This window comes from Gorilla gorilla, chromosome 2, assembly GCF_029281585.2.
Source record: "Gorilla gorilla gorilla isolate KB3781 chromosome 2, NHGRI_mGorGor1-v2.1_pri, whole genome shotgun sequence".
NCBI lineage: Eukaryota > Metazoa > Chordata > Mammalia > Primates > Hominidae > Gorilla > Gorilla gorilla.
This window is the reverse complement of record NC_086017.1, coordinates 206,205,504-206,227,852: the sequence shown is the minus strand read 5'-3', so window position 1 is coordinate 206,227,852 and position 22,349 is coordinate 206,205,504. Positions and strand designations below refer to the sequence as shown.

The window sequence follows — 22,349 nt, the reverse complement described above, 5'->3', positions numbered from 1 at the left end:
GAGGCTGAGGAAACCCTGTAGCCTGCGACCCTGTAGAGGATGGTAGGAGGCTGGAGAGCACCACCTGGAGAAGGATGAGTCTGCTGGGGGAGAGGAACTGAGACAGTGTAACTCCAGGGAAGAGTGGCGGATTCGTTGTTCACAATGGGGAGAACTGCTGCCAGAATACAGAGACCTTCATGTTAGAGACACGAAAGACGTAGCCAAGGTGCTGGAACTTGAAAACAAAATGTTTTCATGTGTACACAGGAAGGCGGGGAAGTCCAGGACTGGCCCCTGTGCTGAGAGTCCAGGCTCCAATTTTCACTGGAAATACAGACTCTCGCCTTCCCATGCAGCAGAAGTCCCCACACATTTCACCACCAAGAAACCCGCTTAGTCACTTCCCATAACGGACTCCATCATTGCAAAGGTTCTGTTTACCAAACTGCACTTCAGCACTAACTAATTTGTGTTTGCTTAGGCATTGTAGTCAAGGACCCACAGATAAGCGTCCACGTCCATCATGAAATGTGTTTTCAGTGTCAGAATGGAACAAGGTCATGGTCACACAAGAGGTTGGCCATCAGAAACAGTTTCAGGAGGTGTCAACCATCTTGGTATGGTATGGGTACCCCAAGGTGAGGCATCCTGCTCACAGAACTCTCTGGGCATTGCAGAAATAGTTGTGGGGTTGTGATCCTACTCTGAGGGTTGTCTGTATTGCTGGGATCTGGCCATCTCTGGCCTGGTCCTCCTTGCTAATGACCATACCTGGATTCCAAGGGACCCAGTGGGACACAAATGCAGGGAGGCAAGGCAGGGAACAAAGAAGGAACAAAGTGTGAGGCAGGGGACAGAGGACAGTAGTCCTTCAGGATGGCAGCCTGGGGCTGGCAGGCACGGATCTTGTTGATAGACCAACTGGGGACAGCTGAGGGCTGAACAAAGGTCTGGAGGGGAAGCAAGCAAGAGTCCATGCGGAAACACAGCAGCGGCTCCACTGCAGCAAGGAGGCTCCATGAACAGGGAAAGGGGATCTGGATGTGGGGCCAGTGACATGGACTTAGTTCCCATCTTGCCACTAGTGACCATGTGACTGTAGCAACACCTAATCTCTTTGGGCCTCTGTTTCTTGATCTGTAAAGTGGGTATAGTTACTTCTTGCCTTCTGTGGAAGTACTGCTAGTTCCTGCTCTATATCAGTTCTCTCCTTTCTTATTTACAACTGCATCCCATTTATTTGGGGGTAACCTTTTGCCCATAAAAGAATGCATTTCACAGCTTTCATTGTACCTAAGTGTGGCCACATGACTAAATTTTGTCTAGTGAGCTATGAGAAGAAATGTTAAAGACTTCCAGGAAGGATGCTTAAACAGTCTGCCTCATTGCAGGAACCAAGGTCAGGGTGTCTTTTCTCTTTGGTCCTTTCAGTTGCCTGGAATGCAGCCAAGTTGGCTGGAGCCCCAGCAGCCCCCGTCTTGCACCGTGAGGTACCTTGAGGATGGAAATGAGATCTAGGATAGCAAAGGAGAAAAGCAGAAGTCATCTGGGTCTTTGATAACTTCATGGAGCAGCCATGCCCTCCGTGGATGTGGCTTAGTTATGCTCTTCTGTGTGTTGAAACTGTTGCTGCTAGAGGTGTTCTGTGATATGCAGTTAAACCCAATCCACATGGATGCACCTGCCCCCTAGGGTTGCCGTAAGGATTAAACGAGTTAAAGCATGGGAAGGAGTTTTATGGGCTGGGAATGTACTTTGAACATTGCAACATGCCATAGAAATATAAGGAATTAGTCCTATCATTGTCATTGCCATATGAATCAATGGAAGGGGCAAGGCTGCAGTGGACAGGCCCTGACAGAGTGCAGGGCCAAGGGCAGGAGCAGGTGTCAGGGGACAGTGTGGGGATGAGGAGCTGCAGGCAGCAGGATGGAACCTTTGTTAGTTTACCTAATTTTAGACTGAATCCATAAGGTGGCATGGGCTCAAATGCCACTCAAGAGGGAGAGAGTGGTTGGAAGGTGAGATTAGAAACAGGAGCCCATAATTCTGATAAAGAATCTCAAAATGGAGAATTTGAAAAGTTGCACTGTGACAGTTTGGGCAACCAGTGGTATCTGCATCATTATTTTCAGAAAACACCTGATAATTCTATCCAAAAAGGATTGCTTTCTATAGCTTCTCCCCCAGGGGTCTCTGAAAAAAAGCCTGTTGGTGAAGAAGAAAGACTAAGCATCATCGGTCTGACTGTTGTGAACAGAGTCCAGATGTGTTCCTGCCTCAAATAGGAAAGAATTTAAGCTTTTAGAGCCAAAAAAAAAAAAAAAAGCTTATAGCAGACACGAGAGAGATGTGAACTATGGAAAGACCAGCAGGGACCATGGACATCCTTACCATAGAAATGGAAGATTTTCAGATCTCAAATTCCATTTCCCCTGTGTATTGAACTACATCAATCTGTGCGTGAGCCATCACTTCATATTGGCAATAGAAGCAAGAGGGAAATTTACATTGGGTGTTGTATGTGCTGTCTTATATAAGTCCCCCCAATTTTTCAGCCAAGTTCAAAATAAATTCTGTCCTATCCTAAAGGATATGATTTATACCTCTTCGCAGAAGGTGCTAAGGATGAGGAAGGAGACTCATGTTACACTGTTGCTGAAGCAAAAACTGTGTCTTCTCATGATAATTTGTTTGGTCCATAAAACAGGAGCTGGGCGCTATAAACAATGCCATGGCTGAGCCATAGCTAACACAGTTTTTCATGCTTCATTTTGAGAGGGGGTGAGTAAGGCCTGAAGAAAGTTTGTTGTACAGCAAATATATAAAACTGGCTGTGGTTATTCATTTCAACTTCCTGGACCCAAAACCTTTTACCAGAGCTGCTAACAGGTTGCATAAATCACTCTGTGAACTCTGTTTCCTTTCTCCCCCCGACCATCTGAGGAGGGGCAGGCTGCTAATGTGGAAAACATAGATTAGCACAGTGAGAATCAGGGCCTTCCTGTCTGAGCAAAGCCTGCAAAGCTGAGCGCTGGCCGTATCCTGGCTGCCCAGGAGCCCGGAAGGCAGGGCAGCATGGGCAGTGAAAAGCAGGCACCAGGCTGTCGAGCCCAACAGACTTGGGGTTTCGAGCCCTACCACTGACCAGCTGCGTGATCTTGGATTATTATACTTCTCGATTTCCTCATTTGTCAAATGGAATTTTTTTCTTTTTTTTTTTGAAACAGGGCCTCACTCGGTCACCCAGTCACCCAGGCTGGACTCCTGTGGTGCGAACACAGCTCACTGCAGCCTCAGATTCCCGAGCTCAAGTGATCCTCCTGCCTCAGTCTTCCAAAGTGCCGGGATTACAGGCATCAGCCACTGCACCCAGCCAAATAGAAATAATATTAATCTCAGGGCTGGGCGTGGTGGCTCACACCTGTAATCCCAGCACTTTGGGAGGCCGAGGTGGGCGGATCACCTGAATTCAGGAGTTTGAGACCAGCCTGGCCAACATGGTGAAACCCCGTCTCTACTAAAAATATAAAAATTAGCCGGGCATGGTGGCGTGCCTCAGGAGGCTGAGGCAGGAGAATTGCTTGAACCCGGGAGGCGGAGGTTGCAGTGAGCCAAGATCGCGCCATTGCCCTCCAGCCAGTGTGACAGAGCAAGACTCCATCTCAAAAAAAAAAAAAAAAAAAAAAAAATCTATATATCTATATATCTCATAGAGTGTTTAGATGATTCGGTGAGTATAATGCATTGATACAAGTTGGCTATTGTCATTACAAGCTTCCTTTCAACTTTTGTGGCATAAAACCCTTTCTTCCAGAAGTTTCTCTATTGGTCTTTGTCAGTGAAAGAGAATCCCAATAGTCTTCATGCTTCTTGGGGATGAGGGTCTTGTGGGGGATGATCGTGGTTGGGGGTTCTGTCCATGAAGCCCCAGCCACTGCACAGAGATGATCTGGGGTTGTCTGCTATCTTCACCCTTGATGTGGAAGCATTTCTGGCTCATAAAGATAAGAGGACTTTAAAAGGGACTTCAGAGATGTCCGAAGGCTTTTCTCAGAAATGTGTCGTGGCTCAAGCAAACTATCGAGTGAGGCGAATCTGTAATTGCTCTCCACCCTGAGCCTTTTTTGCTGAGTTGTCTTAAACAAATTACCGAAAGTCTCTGAGCATCAGGTTCCTCATCTGAAACTGAAAGATACTAACCACCACCTCGAGGAGACATGATGGAGGTTCATGGGCTGAATCAGCATGCAAAGCCTTCCCAGGGCCTGGCACACAGACATCCTTTCCCTGCTCCTAGAGGGTGAACATTTGTCTGGTCAGGCTGGAGGAGCCCCTAGAATCTGTGGCCAAGGCGTAGGACCCTTGGCATGCTCCCCTTCTTCCTTCGTAGCCCCTATTCCTGTAGTGAGCCAGCTGCCCTGTGGCTGGGCCTTGTCCTGGGAGGGAAATGGAGAAGAGCGCTTTGACAGAGAAACGTCCAGCTCAGAAGCGACCCAAGTTTCGGTTGGATGTGAGATCCACCACCGCTACTTCCAACCGCACATCCCCTTGGGGACACGGCCTGGGTCTGTGCGTCGCGGGGCGGACCCTCTACCACATGCTCAGACCCTCCAGTGCGAGAAGCCAGCCTGGTCTGGCTGGTGGAGCACAGGGGGACCGTGCCTGTCCTGTGGGCCTCAAAACAACTCCTCTGGGGTCAGGATCCTCTCACTGTTAGGGGAAGTCTCCACCCCTTTCAGTTGCCCTTTGGCTCCCGCAGGCCAGAGGTGCTCCTGAACAGCAATTTAAAAACACCAGAGTATGATAAGGCAGGTGGCATATTGCTGCAATATTTCAAAGTGGACAATGGGAAAATTAGCCCCTTTTCCAGGCAGCTGCTTCCAGGTCCTCAGCCTCAGGACGCTGGAGTCACATAGCTTAATGCTGTCATCATTTCCCCTTCTCCCTAAACCCTCTCCCAGTTAGTGGAATTTGGGCTGACGCTCTGCAGTGAAAGCCCTCTAATGTGTTGTAAATATTTATCTCTGCAAATCTCTGAAGCCATTTCAAAACAGAAAGACAGAGGAGGCGCTTGCATGGTTCACCTGCCCCTCCCTGAAGGCCTGTTGTGTTTCCCAGGACGGTAGGCACTGTGCTTACCTGAGCATGTCTTTTCTTTGCATCGTTTCTTGATCTATTTTATTGCGTGTTGCTTTTTGTGTGTTGAGATGTGTCTGCTAAGAATTGTTTCTGGGGATAGGAGAAGGGAAAGGAGAGGACAGAAGGCTCACTTTTTTTTTTCTTCTGGATTTTTTTTCCTTGTTTATTTTTGGGTATCATTAATTACTCACTCTGGGTTGTAATTCCACCCATGGTCAGACGACATGCTTGTGGCTGGTTTAATTGGATGCTGATGATGAGCTGAGTTGGCCCAAGCATGTCCTGGGAGGGAAATGGAGAAGAGCGCTTTGACAGAGAAACGTCCAGCTCAGAAGCGACCCAAGTTTCTGCTGGATGTGAGATCCACCACCGCCAATTCCAACCGCACGTCCCCTTGGGAATGTTGATTTGAAAATCTCCCAGCTGGTACTGGGGCCGTGCATGTGGCCCTCTGTGGTGTAATTGTACAGAAGTATCGGCCGCCAGCCAGGCCTCAAACCCAGGCAGAAGACGTAGGTGTTCTCTGCCCTGAAAATAGTCCCCTGGACAGCCAGGAGCTCCTGAGGAGTGCTGCCAGGGCTGTGGCGGCAAAGATGGTGACAGGGTCTTGGAGGTCTTGAAAGCTACACCTTTAGCTTGTACTCACTTGTCTTCATGCTGATATTTCCATGGGATGATATGCAGATACTCCACGAGCTAGTTGTGTTGGGTGCCTGGTTAGTCCTGTGCACACCCTTTGGTCCATTACACAATGCATTCTGCTCTCTAGGAGTTTATGGCCTGTGTTGGGAGTGGGTTGGAGGTGACGGGACTAATAAACACAGGAGCATTAACTAGGGAGTCGGTAGACCTGGGTTCTGAGATCAGCTTTGCCACCTAGCTTGAGTGTAATGCCTGACAAGTTTCTCTTCTTGGCCCTCAGCTTCCTCATCTGTAAAATGCGTAGAGTGGCCTCAGTTATAACCAGTGTTTTCAGATCTGCCATGCCATTCTTTTTGTTGCGTTTTCTCAAGATTTGGACATGGTGGACATTCAGGCAGCCTTGAGTGCTGGCCATTCTTGTGAGTCTTGTAGCTGTCTAGTCTTCCTTTTTCTCATTCTTCCTCATGATTCAGAGGTTTCATGTCTTCCTGGCTTTGGGGGCAGTTATCTCGTTCATTTATTCCTTACATTTCGGTGATCCTACTGCTATCATTTCAGCTATCCTCCAACCAGCATCTTCTCCGCAATGTCACTTCCATGGATCAGTCTCATTTTGTCCTCACAACGCCTTCAGTGTTCTGTGTAACCCTCTTGCCCCCACATATTTCCCACAGAGAGACAGCTACCTCAAGGACCAGAGGCCAGAGGAACAGGCCCCTTTAGAAACCTCATCCTAATGAATTCCAGCATTCCTAGTAAGCATCTTTCTCTTCAGCAGTGACATTTACAACTTGGCGTCTTATTTCATAATTACATGAAGGGGCTAACCTCCTGGACAGGTGCCCGCCGGACAGTGCAGGCTGCACAGGGGCCTGTTGGCCTCCGGGAATAGAAGGGAGTGGCCTCCCATCTCAGTCGTTTTATATCTGTGTGAATGGGTCACTTTGTGCTGGAGTTGCCGCCTGTCTCCTTCCTAGTCGGTGGACCTCACCTGGTGAAGTGTTACCAACTTTAAGCAAACCCTTCCTGGAAGGTGCTTTAGGAAGGAGCAGTTGTAAATAACATCGAAGCAGCTCAGATTCTGGTGTCTTAGGCCTACATAGGACCTTTCCGGGTTTACTCCCAGTTAGTCCCTAAAGCGCAGAGGAAGTGCCCAGGTTTACTGAAGGGTATATTAAGACAAGATGAAGATGCTCATCCAGAAGCGTCTGATGGTCCTGAGCCCCGCCCTCCCAGCACATTCCCATTCTCAAGGAATGCCCTCTCCAGAAGGGTGGTGAGACAGGTACGCGGGTGGCCATGACCACAGGCAGGCAGGCAGCCATGTGGGGAGCACAGAGCAGGAAGCCATGACTCCTGCAGGGCCTGTCTGGGGTGTTTAGGCTGCTCCTTGCAGAATAAGTAGGGTTTAGATGGCCTTGAAAGAGAGAGCACCTGAAGCAGGTGGTGGGCTTTCGATGTGATGATTGACGGGCTGACTAAATGCACGGCCCTTCCTCCCATCAGGAGTTTCTTTAGTTACAGCAAAATTATCCCAAGTTCCTTAAATTGCCTTTGCACAAATTCTACGTTTGGTCAGTGTGGTGCTGTGCTCCAGAATTCTGTTCCTCAAGGTCTCTAGGATCCCTGTAACACTGTCCATAAGCTATTTCCCACACAAGGCACAGGAGAGCCTCCCCATTTTAGCCAATGGAACAGCTGAGGTGCAGAGAAGTAAAATAACTTTCCCTGGGTCACAGGGCCAATCAGCAGCAGAACTGGAAGTTGCACTCGTGTGTTCTGATTCCCGGGCCGGGTACCAGGAACTTGCTCTTGCTGCTTCATCACTGAACCGCATGCGCCCCCTCTTTGGACCTCCTACAGCTGCTCTTCCATTTCAGGCTTCAGCACTGGCCCCTCCCTCTGTTTTTTGCCACCCGCGTGTCTCTCTTGAGGGCAGGGTCCTGGTCAGCTTGGTGCCTGGCACAACACCTAGGATCCTGGTCAGGCTGGGCTGGGTGAAGGATGGGGGAATGACCTTCGCCAGTGCCTCCCTCCGGTGCTTCTAGCCCGGAGTCACCTGGAGGCGATGGAAGCAGCTCTTAGGTGCCAGGTGATTGTGACATTGAAGAATCTGGGCTCATCCTGTCTTTTAGGCAGTGGATTAAAAACACTGTGTTATGTGAGATCATTCAGCTGTTTCGCTCTGGTCAGCATCTTCACTTGACACACATCTGGGTTTGCAGAACGCACTGATAAAGGCCTGAGACCATAATGTTTTTTACTTCTCTCTTGTGTGGGTTATTTATCACCTGTGCTCCAAAGAGGAAACACCTGGATGCTTTGAGGGTTTTTTTTTTTTTTCTTTGAGATGGCGTCTTGCTCTGTTGCCCAGACTGGAGTGCAGTGGCGTCATCTCAGCTCACTGCAACCTCTGCCTCCTGGGTTCAGCAATTCTCCTGCCTCAGCCTACTGACTAGCTGGAATTACAGCGCCTGCCACCACGCCCAGCTAATTTTTGTATTTTTAGTAGAGACGGGGTTTCACAATGTTGGTCAGGCTGGTCTCAAACTCCTGACCTTGTGATCTACCCGCCTCGGCCTCCCAAAATGCTGGGATTACAGATGTGAGCCACTGTGCCCGGCCCGCTTTGAGTTTTGTGTAGGGAAGTAGGGTGTCCACATGAGGTATCATCCAAATGAGATACTTTTGAGAGTGAAATGGTGCACGGTTAACAGTTACATCAGGACAGCAGGCCGACACTGGAGCGTGTGGTCGCCTAGTTTTAAGCAAAATGGATGTCTGCAGTTGGAAGCAAAGACACGGGTAGTCGTTTGTGAAGACTAATAGTGTGGAGGGGTTGCTGGTAGATGAAAGGCCTTTTGTTCCAGCGGTAACTGTGCATCATTCACTGACAACAGTAAGAGTCCAGTGCCCTTTTCTCTGCCCTCCACTTCATTTTCTGTCCGTGGCCGAGCCTCCCGGGAGGAGTACCTGTGTCTCATTGTCCTTTTCTCTTTCCCGCAGAGATCCTGCAGATCATTCAGCTGGACCTAGACCTGAAGTTTAAGACCAACATCCGGGAGTTGTTTGAGGAATTTGACAGTTTCCTGCCAGGCGCCATCATCGGCATAGCCCGGGAGATGCAGCCAGTTTACAGGTGCGTCATGACTGCAGGGGGGCCGCCTCCACGACCCCTCCCCACCCTTCACCCTCTCTCTTCTGCCAGCCATGACAGATTGGGATTTAGTGGCGTCCGATCCTTCTGCACTTAGTATCTTGGGAACACATTTGTACTTATTGCTTACAGTTGATTGTATGGGCAGGTGGGTCTATCCCAAGCCATAGGTGCTACCTCATTATTTTGTTGGAGTTTGTGGCCTTTTTCTTCTGAAAAGCCCAGTTGTTCTGGTTGTTGGATCTGGTTAAGCTCAGAATTTTAAAATCTTGGGCTTTGCCTTATGAAGGAAGGTTTAACTTCCCTTCTAGTGACCAGCTGGGCTTTCTTGGCCTGTGAGTCACCAGTGACCCCCATTCTCTGTTAGCAGAGTGGGTGGATTGATGGTCTTGTGGGGAGGGAAGACGTCGGAACACTGACTGGCATCAGCAGTCAGCACGAAGAAGCGCATTCCGCATGATGCTGCATTTGATTGTCAAGCCTGTGTCATGGAGAAACTCCAGGACCTGAGAACCGTTCTGGAATATTCACTGTAGCGTTATTTGTAGTAGCCAAAACTGAAAACGACTTAAATTTGCTACTTAGCAGAATGGATAAATAAAACACATTCATTCAATTGAGTGCTATACAGCAACAGCAAAAAAGGGAACGGCTCCATGCAACGAGAGCGAAACCAAACTGGAACTTTTAGGGATGCACATGAGCAGGTGCGGAGAATGGGAAAGGAGAAGGGGGTGATGCTTCCCAAAGCCGGCGTGGCAGGCGGTGGGGGGCATGGGGGTGGGTTGGCTCTGGAGAGCTGCAAGGTCTCAGTTCCCCGCTTAGCTTAGCTTCATGTTTGCCTGCACTTTTTTGTGTGTTCTTGTTCTACATCTTATAATTTAAAAAAAAAAAAAAGGAAAGGAACAGCTGAAGCGGGTTTTGATTCCAATAAACCAGGCCCGTGGCCCTGGGCCTGGAGAGTCTCATGTTGCTGGCTGTTTCTCCAGCGGGTAGAGTGATAGCACACCCAGAGCAGAGCTGCCGAGTGTGCTCGGAAAGGGCTGGGATTTTGCTGTCCCGCAGGCATGCCCCGCTCTTTGTTCTCCGTGCACACCGTGATGCTGGCTCCCTGCGGACCTTCCTGGAGGGAGGCCCAGTCGTTGGAGAGCTGCAGAGTACAGGCAACGAGTGAGTCAAGAGCCTGTGTTTCCCCTCAGAGGGAGGGGGTGAAGAGACAGCTTCAGCTCGGTTGTGGCTATTTGCATGACCCAGATCACATAACAGGAAATTCCTGCAAGGCCCCTGAATGAGCTGATAACTCCTTGGGCCGTGTGGACTTTTCTCCCTCATATAATCCTCTCACGTGTGGCCCCAGAGTCACCGGGTAGGCCTCTTCCTCTGAGGTCAGGGGTTGGCGACTTGAGAGGGTTTGGGCAGACACCTGCCATCTTAACTGTAGAAGACTCCCCACCTTCTTCCCTCCCCTTCATACCGGGAAGATCTGCTGGGGTCCTTGGTCCAACAGAGGGAGGTGATAGTGTTCGCAGCAGTGAATCCATATGGGTCCGTAGCACCCTCACTTCCTGCCTCTTCAGAAGAAAGAATTTGAGGGGCCTCAGGCAGAGTGAGAGACCAAGGCAAGTTTTAGAGCAGGGGTGAAAGTTTATTAAAAAGCTTTAGACCGGAATGAAAGGAAATAAAGTACACTTGGGAGGGGGCCAGTACGTGATTTGGAGATCAAACCTGCTGTGTGACTTTTGACTTGGGGTTTTGTACGTTGGCGTGGTTCTGGGGTTTGTGTTACTCCTCCCCCGGTTCTTCCCTGAGGGTGGCCTGCAAGCCCTTGGGAGGGAGCGCAGTGTGTTTACTGAGGTTGTGCACACGCTCCCTGGAGAAGTCAAATGAAGTAACAGTGGAAGTTTCTGTTGCAAGACAGACCCTCATTAAAGAGCATTTCCCCTCCCTCCCTCTCTCCCTCCCTTAATCTTCATTCCTCTTTTGTGTTTTCTTTACCAGATGGTTTGTTCCTCTGATTTATTCCCTGGTTTCTTCCCTTACCAGTCCAGCCTTCCTAGAGGAGGGTTTTGCCTCCTAGTGCCACCGTTTTGCCTCCTAGTGCACATGCTTGAGCCCACGTGCCCAACTCTTGAGATCTTACCAGGAAGCTGCTGGTCCTCAGTTCCAGGTTCTTTCTATCTACTGGGACCCTCCCTTTCCTTGGCGCTGGCTGCATCCAATTATCATTTTAGAGAGACGGTTGACAACTGCCTGACCATCAGCTGATGGTCGCCTGACATTCCTGGTGGTGGTGGAGCCCTCTCCTGCCCTGCTTATGTCTGACTAGCTACCTACTGTAACAATACAGGGAGCCTCAGAGTCCCAAGCCCGAGATACTAGTCCCAGCTCTGCCACCTTGGGGCCTTTGTTCCCCCACCTGAGAAGGAGAAGAGCTGAGCTCTAAGTCCCCCCTCCCTGGCTCTGGCATTGGGGGTTACAGCCCTTTGGACCCTCATTGTCCTCCCTCCGTCTGGAAGTTGCCTGTCTGCTGGTGAGCTCTTTAGGGATCGGGGAGAACTGACGTCATGGGGTGTTTAAACTGGGCTAAGTATTAAATGCAGTTACAGCGCCAATGCCTTCAAGGCCTGCTTTGGAATCTTCTCATGTAATATAAATGGAAACTTGGAAACCCATCGTGCTTAGACAGGATTGGCCAGAATTTGTATTTTCTGTAGATCTAGGATTTTATAAACAGTGCAACTTAAAATCAGTTTAATTATCTGGACTTCCTGAAAGAAAGCTCTGAAAGATTTTAGATTCGAAATGAAACTGAGTTTTTCTAACCCTGAGCATCTTTAATTTTCATTATGTACTATGATAACTATGAGACCTCCGCTGCAGCAGAGTCTGAAGAATGGCGTTTGCAGGGCCTGGGCACTCAAAAATCAACAGAGACTTATACTCCTTTGCATGCTCCCTCCCTCCACCCCTCAGCTGAAATGTTTCCAGAGACCTTTAATAATGGAGTCTGCAGATGACAGCCCTGCACTGCCTGCCGCGTGCCCCGCTGGCTCTGGGGAATTGCCTTGTAACGTTTGCAGTCTCATGCTGGGGCTGGGAATGGCTTGGTACTGGCTGGCCGACAAGGAATTGAGCATGTTTTTTGCCTTCTTTCACAAGAAGACTGGGGACCTGGGAGATCCGGCATTAATTATCTGCTGCTTTGGAGGGTTCACCTGGCTGGCAGTGGGGCTAGGGTGGGGAGGCTGAGAGAAGGAAGAGGATGGGAATGGAAGGGGAGAGAGGAAGCAGGGACAGCGCAGCCGGCCTTTCTCTTGAGCAGGCGGTCTCAGCCCTTGGGCTTGGCCATTGCTGCGGCTGTCAGACTGCTTCCCACAGAGGTGCCCTCTTGCCCCTGCCTGGGACTTCCATGGAACTGGCAGTGGGCTCTGACCACCAAGGGGTCTCCCCAGAGAGGGGAGTGAGGTGGACAAGTGTTTTATTTTAAGAAGAACATGCTAGCATCTATATGAAAGGAAAATTTAAAGACAAAACAGCACAAAACCAAATCTTGACTAGGTAAGCAGACACATTTTAATCTGGAAACTTGCTGAGTAGGAATAGATTTGGATCTCCCCAGCTGTGTCATTTTTATAGTCACTTGTCCCATAGTTACTTTACCTCAAAAGGGCACATTTTAAGTCATTTTTATGGCAGTCCCCTGTATCGTGTGCCATGAGTGTTGTTAGAAGCTTGGAGGAGGTGCAGGAGGAGAAGTTATTCCCCACTGTCCATTTGACAAATAGTTTTTTTCACATTGTTTCACAGTTCCCCCTCCCCAAATTTTTATATTTTCTGTATAAATCTTACAGGATTTTATAATCCTAGGTCCATGGAACTGACAGTGTGTTCTGGAAAGTGACACAGGGATCGTGGGATATTAGTGTAGGGAGAGAGGAGCCTCTCTCTCTCGGGTCCCTGTTGAGATTCTGTTGCGTCCAGCATCCGTGACCTTCCCCATCTGGAAATCATAGCGCTGTAGTCATCTTGGATGGAGCGTCACCCTTCCTTTCTCTGACCTTTTCTCTGTCTCTTCATCAGGAGCTAAACCCCTGGACAGGTCCTCAGTGGTGATGTGTTTAGTTGGGATAAGTGGCCAAGAGGAGAATCTAAAAGATAGACAACTGTATTTTGTAAAGATGTGCCATTTTGAATTTGTTTCCTCATGAAAGTATTAGAAAAGTAAACTGCTGCGCCCTCTTTATGTGCAGCCTATAACAGTTCTTAAGGTGTGGCAGCAGGCGAGGAAGCTTGATGTGGAGGAAATAGCATCGGGTCGTACTCAGAAGTGAATTCCCCAAGTGACACTTTGTGAGTCACTGGATTCTCTGACCCTCTGTTGTTTGGTCTGTAAGTGGGATACATATCTCTAACACAGAGAATTACTGGAGAACTCAAAGGAAGTAACAGTGGAAGTTTCTGTTGTGAGAGAGACCCTCATTAAAGAGCATTTCCCCTCCGTCCCTCCCTCCGTCCCTTAATCTTCACTCCTCTTTTGTGTTTTCTTTACCAGACGCTTTGTTGCTCTGGGCTTCTCCTACTCAATCCCTCCCCCAGGCATATAGGGTTGCCATTTAAAATACAGGGCACCCAATTAAATGGAACTTCACATAAATAACAAATAAGTGTTTTGTATGTTAAATATGTCCCAAATATTGCACAGGACATACTTATACTAAATAATTGTTATTGTTTATTGTTTATAAATAATTGTTTATTTATACTAAATAATTGTTTATTGTTTATTATATATTGAAATTTAAATTTTTTTATTTTTTAAAGACAGAGTCTCTCTCTGTTGCCCAGGCTGGAGTGCGGTGGCACAACCTTGACTCACTGCAGCCACCACCTCCCAGGTTCAAGAAATTCTCCTGCCTCAGCCTCCCGAGTAGCTGGGACTGTAGGCAGAGCCACCACACCTAACTAATTTTTGTATTATTAGTAGCCATGTTGGCCAGGCTGGTCTCAAACTGCTGACCTCAAGTGATCCACCCGCCTCGGCCTCCCAAAGTCCTGGGATGACAGGTATGAGCCACCACACCCGACCCTGAAATTTAAATTTTAACAGATATCCCGCTTTTTTCCTAAATCTGGCTGCCCACCTCTACCCACGATTGTAAAACTTCCCTTTTTAGCAGCAGCAGGTGTTCTGGCTCTCCTACAAGATCCTGGAGTGAACAGGAACAAAGGGTACGGAAGGGGAGCTTGCAGGGAAACCAGGGTAAGAGAGGGAGGGGGTGGGAGGCAGCCCTCAAGGTCTCTGTGAGGCTCCAGGCTTGAGGTCACCACTCTGTGGAGTTAGGAAGCCCAACTGTGGACTGGGTCATTTGGGGAGGCCACTGGGACCAGGAGGCCTGGTCATGGCTTGGCTTCAGGCTTCAGGGCTCCTGCTGACCCTGGAGTGATGGAGAGAGAGAGAGAGAGTGTGTGAGTGTGTGTGAGAGTGTGTGTGTGAGAGTGTGCGTATGTGTGAGTGTGTATGTGAGTGTGCGTGTGTGTGCGTATGTGAGTGTGTGCGTGCGTGAGTGTGCGTATGTGAGTGTGTGAGTGTGCGTGTGTGTGTGCCCGTATGTGAGTGTGTGTGTGCGTGTGTGTGTGCGTATGTGAGTGTGTGCGTATGTGTGTGTATGTGAGTGTGAGAGTGTGTGCGTATGTGTGTGTGCACGTATGTGAGTGTGTGAGAGTGCGTATGTGTGTGTGTGCGTGTGAGTGAGTGTGCGTGTGTGTGCGTATGTGAGTGTGTGAGTGTGCGTATGTGTGAGTGTGTGAGTGCGTGTGTGTGTGCGTGTGAGTGCGTGTGTGAGTGTGTGCGTATGTGAGTGTGTGTGTGCGTATGTGCATGAGTGTGTGCGTATGTGGGCTGCGGCCCTTTGTTATGGTGACTTTGTGGAGCTGGCCGCGTGAGGATCCTCTGAATGGGAGCTTGTTGGTGGCGGCATAGGCTTCCGGTTTCATGCTCCCCAGGCTCTGCGGGCAGCTGTGTGCTGTGTGAGCCCAGGCCCACCCTGAGGAGGAAGCAGCAGGCTGTTCCTGTCAGCTGCGGATGACATGCCACCAGGCGGGAATTCGCTTTTGTGTTAAGTATTTGAATCGTGTCCACTCGTTCACCTTTTTAAGTCACATGCTTTTATTTGCTGATGGTGCTGTGCCAGCCTCGGGTTCTTCCAGACGCTCGGAAGGAAAGCTTCTCTGCAGGCTGCGTCATCCCACTCCAAGGACTGGTGCTGGGCTCCCAGGGGAGTGCTGGGGAGGGAGTGAGCGCCAGCACAGAGGGAAGAAGGGAGGATGTGGACTGACCACCTCTACCACTCAGTTGCTGTGTGACCTCAGGCAAGTCTCTTGACCTCTCTGAGCCTTAGTCTCTTTAGCTCATGAGAAATGGAGATTATAACACTATATGTGGCAGAGTTGAGGGAGATTGAATCAGATAATGTATTTATGGTGCCTAGCACAGAGCAGCACTCCTGGGTGGTGGTGGCAGCGTTATCCACAGTCCCAGCTTGGCCACTGATAAGTTCTGTGAACCTAGGGAAGTCACTTAACCTCAGCCTCAGTTTCCTTATATGTACAGTTGGGGCTGCTGACAACTTAGCAAAATTATTGCTCATCTTTTGGCTTCTCAGCATCTTAACCCCCTTCCTAGAATTTGGGAATTCTCTGCCATAGAAGCCTGCCTCCTATTATGGAAGACAAAAACGCTGGATATATTATCTCCCGGCTTCCTCGCAGCTAGCTAGGGTGTTGGTACTGTGTTTCCCTCCTTCCCGCTTCTGCAGAAATTACCATCATACATTTATTAATAGTGTCTTATCTATACAGACCAGTTTTTATGGCTTTACCCTAAACAATGTAAGGTATTTGCAAAACAGAAACAGACAGTATTACAAAGAGAAAATAACTAGTCCGCAATAGTGAAGAACATTTTAATATCCCAGAGAATATTGGAAACCAGGGGATCAAAGATGGGGGGAGGGACGAATGTAGATTGCAGTATAGTTGCAGCAGAGGAGGAAGGGACGAGGACGGGGGAGAGACCGAGGACTGTGCCCGAGGCAGCCCCCACTCCCTGCTTCACTGAGCCTGGCTTCCACTTTCCCCCGTGCGTGGGGTGTTTGGTCCCTGCTACGCTGCACAGAGGGTGAACATCTGGCCTTTGCTTGCTTCCAGGTTCCAGCCATGGCTCTAGCCCTGATCTCCAATATGGTTTCTGTTCTGTTCCTGGCCCATGGAGATGTTTATCTCATTTTCAAGCCGACTATGCCCTTTCCTCCTGTTGCCCCCCCATCGGATGAAAACAATTGTTATCTAAAACTCATCATTAAAAAGTGATACATTTTTGTTTTGAATAGCATATGGAGGTTACTATTTTTCCAGAAATTTTCTATACTTTTATCAGGGTGTGTGTGTGTGTGTGTGTGTATGTAAATAAACTCTACCTTTGTACAGCTTTTTTTGTTCACTTAACAGTGTATCTTGACCATCCTTATACCTAAGTCAGCCTTCTTTGATAAATGTTGCTAGTCTCTTGATATGATTTTTCTTTTTAGTATGAAAACCTTTCAACATATACAAAAGTAGAAAGCATCATGTAATATTTCTGGATGCCCCAATATTATATCCATGCAGCCTCAATAACTATCAGCCCTTAGCCAATCTTTGTTTTATGTCTCCTCCCACCCACTTTTCCTCTTCCCCTGATTATTTTGAAACGAATCTCAGTCGTCACAGCATTTCGTCTGTAAATGTCATTTTCAGTCTATTAGTTTCTTAAAAACACATCTGCTGTGGCCGAGTTTAGAGCTGAGGAGAGTTATATGAGCTCATAGTGTCACTCTGTCTTCAAGTTCCTCAGTCTGAAATCAGTTGGTACAAGGGAAGAAGATAGAGAGAGGCAGCACTAACCTCTAGCCAAGCACACTTTCCATCTCTCTGCAGATTGCCTCATGTCAGGATGTTAGTGTGACCGTCACGTCTGGAAGGCTTTATGGCTGATATAAATTCAGGTCCATTGTTCACTAGCCGTGAAGCCCTCCGTTGTAAGGGAACCAGCCACCACCCTCATTACGAGATGCATAAATGTAGGACTTGAAGATAAAAGCTATTGGGTTCTTTTCGTCTCTGACATCTGAAGATGAATTTCTTGAACCTTGTTCTCGTGTTTAAAAAAAAAATTAACCAAGATTGAACCTGTCAGTTTCTATTAGAGTTAAATCTGAGTAAAGGAGAAAAAAGCTTGCCACCTTTTAAAATAGTGATTCCTTCACTCCCTGGGAGTTAGAAAACTGGGCTAAGTGTTTTTGTGTAGCCCGTGTGACCTGGAGGCCGTGCTATAACCCCTGCAGGAATTACTCATAAAAAGGGAGGGATGTACCTGCCCTATGGTAGAGATCAGAAGTCTACCATGAGGTTGTTATTTTTAAATAACATCAGTGGAAAAGGTATTTTAAAAGGAAAACTCTGTACAGAGAACCCAAGCGGGATTGTGTTGCTGTCGTTGTGACCGTCTCTTACCTGATGGCTCTGCCTCCCGGGCAGGCTAGGAGCTCCGGGATGACGTCCCAAGACTCAGGCGCATAGCAGGGGCTGCTGAAGATCGGAGTGTGAGGCCGAGAGATGAGGTCCAGGCGGAGCACGTGAAAAGCTTCCTGTGTCTGAAAACACGACTCCTTCCAGTTCTTTTGTCTGTCTGCACATTATGAGTATTTTGGTACTACTGAATCCGTTTTTAAAAGTTCACCACGTCGTGCCTGACACAGGTGTCTCCTGAAAGAACGAGTGAGGACGTGAATGCGTGGAAGGGGTGGGACTGGGAGGCAGCCCTTCTGTTCTGTTTATGCCGTGCAGACCAATGCCAGGCATTTCGATGTTTGTTGAGTGAATGCAGGAACAGGTGTGTAGTCAGAGGGCGTTTCCTCCGCGGTGCTGGCCAGCTGCTAAGTCAGGCTCTGTAGTCCCATTACTGGTCTTAGAGAAGTTGCTTTCACATTCAGTTTTTGTTTGTAAAGACGGTCCATGGGAAAGCTTGTTATTCTCAGTTTGTTTGTTTGGGACATAGTTTCTTTCTTGTCGCCCAGGCTGGAGTGCAGTGGTGTGATCTTGGCTCACTGCAACCTCCGCCTCCCGGGTTCAAGCGATTCTCCTGCCTCAGCCTCCCAAGTAGCTGGGATTACAGGCGCCCACCACCATGCCCGGCTAATTTTTGTATTTTTAGTAGAGATAGGGTTTCATCATGTTGGCCAGGCTGGTCTCGAACTCCTGACCTCAGGTGATCCACCTGCCTGGGCTTCCCGAAGTGCTGGCATTACAGGTGTGAGTCACCATGCCCGGCCTATTCTCAGTTTTTTATTTGGCTCATTGTGTGTGTGAGCCATAGGATTGGTCCCATGAGGAATTACGAAGTAGAAGACATGCCTCTTGCTTTCAAGGAAGATATAATGTGAGGGAGATAGGGTAGATAAAATTTAATGAAAACGCAAATGCCTGCGGTGTCAACACCGAGTCAGTACTGCTGTTTAGAGATATCCCATGGACAAGACACAAAGACTTTTTGCTGTAGGAACTGTAAATTTTACTGAGTGGCTCACCTCTCCCTCAGCTTTATATTCTGCCTTCAGCTGGACATGGTAGCCTGCACCTGTAGTTCCAGCTACTTGGAAGGCTGAGGCAGGGGGGTCGCTTAAGCCCAGGAATTCTGTGGATGTCCACTAAGTTTGGCATCAACTTGGTGACCTCCTGGGAACGGGGGACCACCAAGTTGCCTAGGAAGGGATGAAGCAGCCCAGGCTGGAAATGAAGCAGGTTAAAACTCCTGTGCTGATTAGTAATGGGATTATGCCTGTGACTAGCCATGCACTCCAGCCTGGGCAACATAGCGAGACCCGGTCTCTAAAAAAAAACCCAAACAAACAAAAATGGAGTTCTGCCTTCAAAATGCTAAGAAGTGGGTATCACATTCCCTTCTTTCCTCTGAAAAGTCTCTCGGAGTGGTGTTTGGCTTTGCAATGCAGGCGTAGCCTCTAAGAGTGCTCTTGGGATAGACCAAACTCTGTGCCCGAATAGAAAGCTCACTGGGCAGGCATTTGCCGAGGGTTTGGCTGTGCCGTAAAGAGAAACCAGACCCTGTCCTTTAGGAGCTTGCAGTGGGACGTGGGTCTGGACAGGGCTACAGTGGAGGCACAGCAGTGGATGATGGGCCCGCAGGACTGTGTGCTTTTTTGCATTGCTGCAATCTGTTTCCTATGCCAAATAAACATCATCGCATTGAAAGAACCTTATTTGTAATCCAGGCAGCAGAAAGCCTTATCTGTAAGCATCTTCCTGGGGAAAAAAAGCAAAATAGCACAGTTGAATCCCAGTGACATGTGTACAAGAGGGACCTTCTGTAACAAACCATGTGTGGAAAGGACTGAGCTGAGCGTGACCAGCCCCACATGAAGGGAATTTCTGTATGGCTCCATGGCCATCTCAGATGCAGACTTCAGCCACAGGACTGCATTTCTTCTGTGGGTTCCTAAGTGAAACGGATCTGAAGTTCCCATCCCTCTGCTTCCAGGTTAGCACCAGAATTGGCTCTTATAGAAATATCAAACTTTTAATCTGAGCCTGGGGTTGAACTGAACATCTGTCTCCTCCTCCTGCCTTAGGTGACTTCTTTAAATGAGCTGCTTACTGTTGATCATAGAGAACCCCTATGATCTTCTATTTCATGGTAGCAGAATTGACTCCAGCATCAAGGAGCTGCCCAAAGGAGTGTTTTGATCCAGGAACCCAGCCGTCTGCCTTTTGGGGACTGCTCTATCACTGTTTGTAAAAGAGGAAGCTGAGCCAGAATTGGTGTAGTGTGTCGTGATTTGCCTGGATGTCTGCGGTGTCCTTGCGTCTGTAGACGAGCGCTCATTATGAGGCTGGTGGATTCTATGGACTTTCAGAAATGTGAAGTCACAGAGATGCTCGCAGGGCCCCATCAGTGCCGGTCACCGTGGAGTGAGGTGCCCGTTCATGTGACTTCACAGAGATGCTCACAGGGCCCCATCAGTGCCGGTCACCGTGGAGTGAGGTGCCCGTTCGTGCGGCTTCACAGAGATGCTCGCAGGGCCCCATCAATGCCGGTCACCGTGGAGTGAGGTGCCCATTCATGTGGCTTCCACTTGATCTTTCTTGGCTCTGTTAAAAAAACAAACACAAACAAGCCCGCTGCTTCTCTCAATAAAATCAAGCCCAGTCTCTGCATGGAAACCCTTTCCTTTGCTGCCAGGACCATCCTATGTTGACCGGCCCAAGGATCACGAACTTGGAACTCTAAAGAAAGCAGGATAATTCTAGCTCTTCACTTGGGCAGACAGTGAACAGGACTTTCATGTTCCTGATGATGTAATTGCAGCTCATTGGTATTCAGCTTTCAGAGAGCCTGGAAGATTGCGTCTAAGCAAGGTAGAGACATAAGGGTGAATCATATTATTTACAAAGAATAACCTGAGCAGAGAAAAGGCACCCCTATTTCTTCTGCCGGTACCTTCCTGCCAAGATGTTGGCAGGGTTTGGGAGGGGTACGGAGTGTGACCTTGGTCTTGCGGGCCACTTTTCTACTCACATCTCACACCCTTTTAGCTGCTGCCCAAGGTTAAAGGCATCACACAGAGGATCAAGGAAACACATTTTTGCATAAAAGGAGTAGTAGAATCCTTGAGGCCCTTTTGGCGCAGGGGAAACTGAAACAGAAAGGAGGAACTGTTTGGCCGGGCACAGTGGCTCACACCTGTAATCCCAGCACTTTGGGAGGCTGAGGCGGGCGGATCACAGGGTCAGGAGTTCGAGACCAGCCTGCCCAATGTGGTGAAACCCCGTCTCTACTAAAGATACAAAAAATTTGCCAAGTGTGGTGGCACGTGCCTTTAATCCCAGCTACTCGGGAGGCTGAGGCAGGAGAATCACTTGAACCCAGGAGGCGGAGGTTGCAGTGAGCCAAGATTGCACCGTTGCATTCCAGCCTGGGCGATAGGGCAAGACTGTGTCTCAAAAAAAAAGGAGGAACCGTTTGACCCCCTTTGCCAGCCAGAATCTGGGAGAGATTTGTGGATGAAAAAACCCACAAATGAACCCCAGGAATACCTGGATGGCATGTGATTAGCCAGCCATTTGCACCGATCAGATTAGAAGAGGCCCAATCCCCAGTCCACATGCCATATCACACTCAAGATGGAGTGGAGTGGGCGGTTGGCCAGGCACGGTGGCTCACGCCTGTAATCCCAGCACTTTGGGAGGCCCAGGCAGGTGGATCACTTAAGGTCAGGAGTTTGAGACCAGCCTGGCCAACATAGTGAAACCCCGTCTCTACTAAAAATACAAAAATCAGCTGGGCGTGGTGGCGGGTGCCTGTAATCCCAGCTACTCGGGAGTCTGAGCAGGAGAATTGCTTGAACCTGGAAGCAGAGGTTGCAGTGAGCCAAGATCTCGCCCTTGCACTCCAGCCTGGATGACAGCAAGAGTCCATCTCAAAAAAAAAAAAAATATATATATATATATATATATATATATATATGTATAATGAGAGAACATTTGATTAGCTCTCAGAAGAAAAGGTGATCATCTAGTAAATGTAACATACTGCAACAGGTACAAGAAGAGCCCATATGTGATTCAGAAACTGAGGGTACAGCCTGCAGCAGTTTAATTTCAGGTAAATGCCTCCAGGAAGTAAGACACGTTTTTACAATTTAAAAATGGATTGTAGAAGAGAGGAAAGGAAAGCAGTTGATTGAAAACCCTTCTGTGCCCTGGCTCCTGGCTAGTGTTTCTGATGGTTCTGTGTTTTGTTTTGTGTGAATATGGGCCCAGTGTTACCAGATGTTCTGATTTTTTTTCTTTTCAAAAGAAGCCAGAACTCTGTGTTGTTAACGTAAAAGCTTCTGATTTCAAAATAACGACAATTAAGCAGACAGTCTGCTGGCCAAAAAACCACATCTGTGCACCAGACTGAGCCCAAGAATGGCCAGGTTGAGACCTCTGGTTTAAAGGATCATTGAGGCAAAAAACTGGCCAAATGCTCCCACCGTGGGCTGGACCCCGCAAGGCTTTGGTTGGCTGCTCTTGGGAACTGACCCCAAGAGTTTTGTTTAGGGGCACTCCAACTTTGTTTTTTCCCAACATTTTCTCCTGTTACTTGAAATAGTTGATTTTTATTGATAATTGAAAATTCCATCAAATGTTTCTCTACCTAACCTCAGATTTAGCTAATAACTAAATGTCAAGGCCAAGCATAATTCTTGTCCAGAAATGCAATTTTGAAAGAAAATGAAAAGATCCCCAGACTCACCATTTTTAGAGGTACAATTACTTTAATTGTCTGAGAGGTCGAATGTGTATAAGAGCATCTTTAAACTCCTCTCGG

General features: G+C 48.4%; 1 protein-coding gene across 5 annotated transcripts in view; it reads left to right on the top strand.

Moving 5' to 3' along the window:
• The window catches only part of XXYLT1 (xyloside xylosyltransferase 1), a 199,903-nt gene that overhangs the window by 107,909 nt on the left and 69,645 nt on the right, over positions 1-22,349 (top strand). For all 5 annotated transcript variants that reach the window (XM_031007306.3, XM_063704488.1, XM_063704489.1 and 2 more), the window contains one exon: positions 8,773-8,905. In XM_031007306.3, the coding sequence (XP_030863166.1) occupies positions 8,773-8,905 (133 nt within the window). The remainder of the gene's footprint in view (positions 1-8,772; positions 8,906-22,349) is intronic.